At 40.1% G+C, this 7,500-nt stretch overlaps 1 protein-coding gene across 2 annotated transcripts in view; it reads right to left on the bottom strand.

Moving 5' to 3' along the window:
• Positions 1 to 7,500, bottom strand: part of LOC138028624 (proline-rich transmembrane protein 1-like) — a 49,575-nt gene that overhangs the window by 647 nt on the left and 41,428 nt on the right. For both annotated transcript variants that reach the window (XM_068876221.1, XM_068876222.1), the window contains 3 exons: positions 2,710 to 2,999; positions 1,268 to 1,393; positions 1 to 1,178 (listed from right to left, as the gene is read on the bottom strand). The exon at positions 1 to 1,178 is cut by the window's left edge and continues 647 nt beyond it. In XM_068876221.1, the coding sequence (XP_068732322.1) occupies positions 1,026 to 1,178; positions 1,268 to 1,393; positions 2,710 to 2,999 (569 nt within the window). In that variant the 3' untranslated portion in view covers positions 1 to 1,025. The remainder of the gene's footprint in view (positions 1,179 to 1,267; positions 1,394 to 2,709; positions 3,000 to 7,500) is intronic.

Genomic DNA, 7,500 nt, shown 5'->3' with positions numbered 1-7,500 from the left:
TTAATTATTTTGCAGCGTGGGAGTTTCGAGCTTTCAGACTTTTAAACTCGTGTTTTGCATGTATAATAATCTGCGTTTACATGCTGCAAATTTAAGCTGGTGAGTGTTTGATGTCACCCTCTGAGGTCCAATCGGTTGGTCTTGAACATGAGTAGTGGCGGCCGTGAAATAAAAAACTTGCACTCAAAGCATTTGAGCCGATTAACGATTAACGCTAATCCCGGATTAAAAATTAACCAAGGAATTTATTTCTCTATTCCCAAATGCTGTTCAACGCTGATATTCGGCAAAACTTTACATTATAAGAAGTCAATCCTGAACAACAGAAAAAAGCAAAAGAAACTTTTACCAAAAAGTTGAAAACATGAAACAAAAGTTTACGCTAATCCTGGATTAAGTTAATCTGCTTTCGAACAACCGGGCCATGGTCTATTGATGGTCAACAAGACACCAGCTTTTGTAATACTAGTCAAATGGTACCCACAAGAATCTAAACGCAAGTTAATTAAACTAATTTTCTATACTTCAGCATTATTCTATTGGCTGAAAAATAGAGAATCATAAAGGCGACACTGATAAAAAACCCAATCACTATTGCGGTGTTGGCTAACTTCCTCGTCTCCATACTCAATTGGTTGTGGTGGATAAAATTCGAAGCACAAAATTTTGCCAGTCAGGTGTCAAGCAAACATGCTTTCAAAATCTGAAAAAAAAAGGGAAGTGAATTTTTTTATCAAAGTAGCACTTTAATAGACCATATGCGTACTCTCGGTATTGGACTGGAACTAGCTTGCAATGGAGGAATATATTAGAAAGTATTTGCATTTGAAAAGATTCCCCCGCATTAGCCTCCATTGCAAGCTAGTTCCAGTCCAATACCGAGAATACGAATATGGTCTATTGATGGTCAACAAGACACCAGCTTTTGTAATACTAGTCAAATAGTACCCACAAGAATCTAAACGCAAGTTAATTAAACTAATTTTCTATACTTCAGCATTATTCTATTGGACTCTAATTCAAAATTACGGAGGAGCAATCACTGAAAAATAGAGAATCATCATAAAGGCGACAATGCTAAAAAACCCAATCACTATTGCGGTGTTGGCTAACTTCCTCGTCTCCATACTCAATTGGTTGGCAGCCACCATGTCTCCTCGGAAAATTGCATCTCTAGTCTAGGTATGAAACAAACAAAAACAAGTCTCAACATTTGGACAGCAATATTCAAAAAGAAATGCCTTGTTTCATGAAATGTGAAACACACCTGATTTGACTTCAATACAGCACAAATTCCTATTGCAAAGCAAAACAAACAGGCAAACCAGGACAACCCACAGTGGTCAGGTGGGGCAACCTGTGGAGCAAGAATGACTCCTGGTCCACCCTGCTGCTGTGGAGTCAAAGTGAGAATTGTTGGTTAAAGGCAGGAAATAACTGTGCTCAAAAGTAGGGAACTCAATTTTTAAAGGCTGCATGTCTGCAAGATTTTGTACTTGCTGCAAGCCGCCAAGTACGCAGCGACACTAACTTTGCCGACCACTTTCTTGCGCATGGTTTACCTGCCGTACTTGATCTTCGCCAGATTTCATGAGCGAGTGGGTGGGCTCGTTCTCAGCACAAGACTTGGATGATTGACAGAAAGTTTTGGGGTCACTATTTTCGGATTATCATTAGAATAGTTTGCTTCCATGCTGGTTTCGTACATCCCTGCACTTTTCACTTTTCATTTGTTGGTGCCCCTCATCAGTTGTATTCATCTACTTTCATAACTTCCTTTCAGTTAGTATTCTTTACATTTTTGAGATATCCTGGCAGTGTTGAGTTGTAATCACCAGTCATCAATCCTTACTTTAACTTGAATGGTTTTAGGTCATTTTGAGGAAACAATGCTCCACTTGGTTTCCTTTCTATTCTGAATGAATTTTCAATGTTAACCCATTCATCCCTGAAACCACCCCAAGTAAAATTGTCTGGCATTAAACAGAGTCAAGTCTTAAGTCTCGCTCTCAGGAATGAAAAGCTGAAAATGAAAATGTATTATACATGTACATTGTAAGCCTAGAGTAATTATAAATTGTTTGGTAACTATGAAATGATATATGAAATGGATCATATACGAACTGCGGATATGAAATCAAGTGAAGCTATGATCCTCACAGTTATGAACGCAATTTTTGCAAATGCGTAAAGAAGCCCAAAAAATTCAGGACTTCAACGGGGTTTGAACCAACGCTCTAACCAACTGAGCTATGAAGCCACTGACGTTGGGAGCTGGTCATTTGTGGGTTCTAATGTTCTCGTGAGGAATGAATCAAAGATGAAATCATATATGAAATGGATCATATAGGAACAGCAGATATGAAATCAAGGCCTCTTTACGCAATTGCAAAATTGCATTCATAACTGCGAGGATCATAGCTTCTCTTGATTTCATATCTGCAGTTCATACATGTATATGATCCATTTCATATATCATTTCATCGTTGATTCATTCCTCACGGGAACATCAGAACCCACAAATGACCAGCTCCCAACGTCAGTGACTTCATGGCTCAATTGGTTAGAGCGCCGCACCGGTATCGCGAGGTCACTGGTTCCAAAACCCGTTGAAGTCCTGAATTTTTCAGGCTTCTTTACGCAATTGCAAAAATTGCGTTCATGACTGCAAGGATCATAGCTTCACTTCAGTGATGTTTGGTAACTTACCACGACTGTGACGATGTTATGCTGAGTTGTGATTGGAGCACTACCATATTGGTAACTTAGCTGAGCGCTGACTGGTGCTTGGTAGCCTGGGTGTGGTGGGTACTGGTGAAGCGGTTGTGTTGGGTAACTAAACTGAGGTGTGTTAGCACCTTGCACTGGTGGTTCCTGAGTCACTGGACCAGAAGGGTTTTTGATACCATAATCTTGACCAGGAGGAGGATACTGGGCTGGGGCATTTTGAAACCCAGGACTGCTGTAAGGGGGTTGAGTATATGGTGGAAGCAGGGGATCTATGAAAAAGTATTATAATTAACAACTATTCACCGACGTGGGTGGCTAGTGGTTGATGTTTAGCCAGCGGCGAAGCGACGAGGTAAATATCACCCACTAGCCACTGAGACTCTAAGTGAACAGTTGTTTTAGTATATATAATAAAGCGACGAGGTAAATATCACCCACTAGCCACTGAGACTCTAGGTGAATAGTTGTTTTAGTATATATACAAAAAAACAGTGAGATAATGTAGCACAAAGAGATGATTTTAACTCATTTATTCCTGGAAAGATTACATTTCCCGCCCAATTCAGCCCGAATTGCTCAGAGGTGAATAGCAAAGGATATCCGGAGTTTGAATAGCCAATCAGCATGCGCGTTCAACGCTATCCGGTGTTTTAGTATAATACTAATAAATTTACCTACAAAAAAAGTGCATTACTTAACATGGCCTGACTTGAACAGACTTTAGTTTTTTTTTTATATCTATGCAATCTTGTAATAACTTGTGAATTATTTGGAGCAAAAGGGTTGTATAACAGAAGCTGAACATCTGCAAACAAAATCAACCATACTATGTACAATCATATACTTTTTCCGTAAAACTTAGAAGAACCTTTTTGGAACATGTACAAACAAAGTTACAAATAAAAACATGCAATGTCTCACATGTGTTCTTTTTGTGTTCATAATTCTTTGCCTACTGTTGAGAACTTTATAATTACATTTTTATTTGAGAAACACATGCTTTTGCGGGCACGTGGGGACAGATATTTCGTCATTGGTTAATTCAACAACGCCATGTTCCAATTCGTTCGCTTGAAATTTTGAAATTGTGGATGCAATGTTTTGTGTTAAAGGGAAAGTATGGTCTAGAAAAATTTTCTCAGAATCGAAAGTTCTTTACCTGTATTGTCATACTTGACCACTCATTTGGACTAAATGGATAACGCTTCAAAAATGGGCAAATTTAAATTGAAATCCGCCAGCTTTGTTTTTGTGTATGCAAACGAGGCTATTGCGTAGCAATAGCCAAGGATTTCTCCGGATGACTAAATGTACTTGATGAAAAGAAGAAAACACAGGCAAGGAGAACAATACTTTGTAGACTTGAATCTTAATCCAAAGGCTAAATTGTATTGATATTGGCTCCACCTCTGAACAGATTTACCTCGTGGTGGTTAAACAGGGTTTTATATGTGAGTTATATGCAGGAGTTTTATAAAGCGAAAGAGAGCTTGCAGTGCTATCCCGCACTCATTTCTGTGCTACTGGAAGATCCCGCTTGAAGTCTTCCTTGGTAAAATAACAGACCCGAACAGACAATAGAGCAGTCAGATTTTTAGGTTTGAGGAACCCATCCACGTTTTATTTTCGCCGGCCAACTTTTCTTTAACTTGTAATTTTCCGGTGTAAGCTTCGGTTTTTTTCTTATGATAACCCCATGCTGGCCACGCACGCAACCCGATCCTGTCCAGAACCTACTTTTGGGCCTTATGCCTTTACCCACGCGTGCATCCTGCTGAGTGCTGCTGAGCTAGACACATGACAGTGAATGCGGCTATAGTGATAACCATATTTTTTAAAGAAATTCTTAATTATATTTGTAGAATGCGCGCGAAACCGTAAACACCAAAAATCAAAACATGCAATCAAATAATGTAGGCCAAGGCTTTTCTTTATGTTTTGGCTCTTAAAAGAGGCGTTTTGTGTAGCTCTAAGAGAACTTATCTTCCTGGGACATCAAAATTATTCACCACAGCAGCGATCTCGTCCCTCATTTTGCGATAATCGTCGAAAGCCAGTCCAAAATCAGGTGAGGTTATCATCCGCGGAGACGTAATTGATAGTTCGACAATGGTAACTTGCAATTGCTTGCGACTTTCAGTGAGCATTTCTATGAAATCAAGTCTTTGATCGCGAATAGCGTCGATCGCAGCTGAATAATCCATCTTGAAGACGCTGCCAAAGCCCAAAGAGAATGCCCAACAGCCTCCATAGCCCCAGTTTCCCCACGGACCACGGTGTAGCTCTAAAAGAACTAATCTTCCTGGGACACAGAAGATCTAAATTATTCACTACATGTACAGCTGAATTAACACTAAAAATAGCTTCATTGACATATGAGAATTTAAAGTCAACCCAGAGTTGAGAGAGGCTGACGATGAAGAAGAAGAGATGAAGTACTTGCTGAAGGGAAGAGATTTCTGTATCGATCTGTGTGGTATCATCGACATTCTCTCTAAGCCAATGGAGATGATGACGAAGGCCCAATCATTGGACCAGTGCATCTGGTCTGTTACGAAATGGTGGCCCAGGGTAAGGGCTATCCTCCTCGCCATGAAAGAAGACATCGAGAAACAGTCAACCAACGATGTGGAAGTCACCTTACGGAAAGAACTTTTCCCAAAGCTAAACGGACACTATGAAGATCTCAAAAAAAGAGAATGCTGACGAGTGCATTTTCAAAGGGGTGGAGCTGTTGCCGGGCTGGATGGTCGTAAAGGAGACCCACGAGATTGACAGAGTGACAAGAAAGAAACGGAGAGTGATTGAGTGGGCGGACAGAAACCCTGCAGACTGTCTAGAAGATTTGACTTCCCTTTGTCAGACTGTTGCTGACAAAATGGATTCCAGGTACACGAAGTGCGTCACTAATGCAGCTCATGTACTTGGAAGTTGTTTCCACATACCGGATGTATTGTGCCTCTTACAAAGATCAACTGACAGTGAATTCTCTGTACATCAACGAACTGCTCTTATTGACTATGGAAATGCTGAGTTTGAGTCGTTCTTCAAGTATGTGTGCTCATTGCCTCACATGACAAAATTGGCAGATGAAGAACCGGAGTTAAGTTTGTTGCCATCCCTATCATAGCAAGTACACAAGTCATTTAAGGATGCTGTTTATCAAGTCGTGTGGAACAAGCTAGGTGACTGTCGAAATGACTGGTTTCCTCCCCTAGAAAGGGCACATTGCCAAACATTACTGAGAGAATTCAAGGTCAAGAGTGAAGAATTCGAGATTGAAGACAGATTCACGTTTAAATACGACGACGGTGTCTGCATTGCTAGGATGGACCAAGCCACTGCACTTTCAACTTTCTATACTAATGAGGCCATCTACCAGATGGCTGGTAAAGAATGTTGTATTGCAATTGATGTGGCATTGGCTATGAGTGGCTCTGAAGCAGTTGTTGGATCCTACTACTCAGTTATGAAGACACAGTCAATGGTGGGAGGTCAATAGAACGACACCCTAGAGCAAAGAACGAATGTGGACTGGAGTTTTCCAACGCCCTTGCAGTACCAGGAAACAATCAAAGATGCGACAACCCTTTATTTAGAAGGCGACAAAGATGCTGGACTGCTCCGCCATCAGCTTCCAGTACTCCTAGATCAAAGAGGCCGCGCCGTGAGCAAGTATGCTCATGGAAGCAAAGTTCTTGATCGCTTGGCTGCCAGAACAGATCACTTTGTTCTTAATGCGAAGGACAGAAACACAAAGTGGTTTAACAATTAAACCACATTTTGTGCGTATAATCTGTGAAGTTTATCACAATTTAGACTTGTGATACATGTTGCGTGTTTTTTTCGTCCACAGCTTTATTGACAATTGCCAAGAAAATTTGCGTGTGAGGATTTTGACAGTTATTGCAAAAATGGAATTCGCTGAACTGATCAAGTTCGATGAATTCAATTATTTTCATTTCATTTCCTCATTCGTGTGTTTATATGTTGGTAAGAAATTCATGCACAGCTCAGAGCTTTCCTTCAACAAAAGAGAGGGAATCACATGTTAAGAGTTAACAAAAAGGCGCATGGGCTTCATCATTTATTAGTTGCCATGTATGATAATACTAGTTTCTTCTTTATTAGTTAATCATGTAGTTTATAAGCGTAGTAACTAGTATTCGAGAGAGAACATGTAAGACATTTTTGTCTTTGTAACTTATAAGTTGAAATCAATTAAATCATGTCCATTTGTCTGTCGTTGAAGTGTATTTAGGACACTGTCAAAGCATCAGGCAGAATTCACAGAAATAATTAATACATTTAATATTTTGTTGTACAAAAGTGTTTGCCTCGTAAATTACCGCTGTTTTCTTAAAATATCTAAAGTGGAAATTTTCATTTGGTGTGCAAAGTCACGATTCTGGCGTGCACAGTCAACATGAAGGAAAAAAACTTGCGCGTGCACTCACCATGCTCTGCAAACTGGCATGGACCAAACGAGACGGCTCGTTTGGCCTCGGCAGTGGGAAAAATTGTTTTGCGTTAAGTGTTGGGTTCATATATTTAGCGGCTCGTTTGGCTCGTCTGGATCGCCAGTGCATGTAAGAACGAGGAAAGGCGAATAATTTGTATGACGTTAAGTCTCGTATGAACAATATAGCACTGATTTACCGATTAATTATAAGCCTCGTTTCAGTGATTAGGCCTAAGCACTCTTTTAAAATTTTAGCTTTCATTTTACGGTTCGGTAAACTACACTTTTCTCGAGATCGTGTGAAGAAT

This window comes from Montipora capricornis, chromosome 13 (assembly GCF_036669925.1).
Source record: "Montipora capricornis isolate CH-2021 chromosome 13, ASM3666992v2, whole genome shotgun sequence".
NCBI classification, from domain to species: Eukaryota; Metazoa; Cnidaria; class Anthozoa; order Scleractinia; family Acroporidae; genus Montipora; species Montipora capricornis.
Note: the sequence above shows the minus strand (reverse complement) of the source record. Positions and strands in the feature narration are given on the sequence as shown.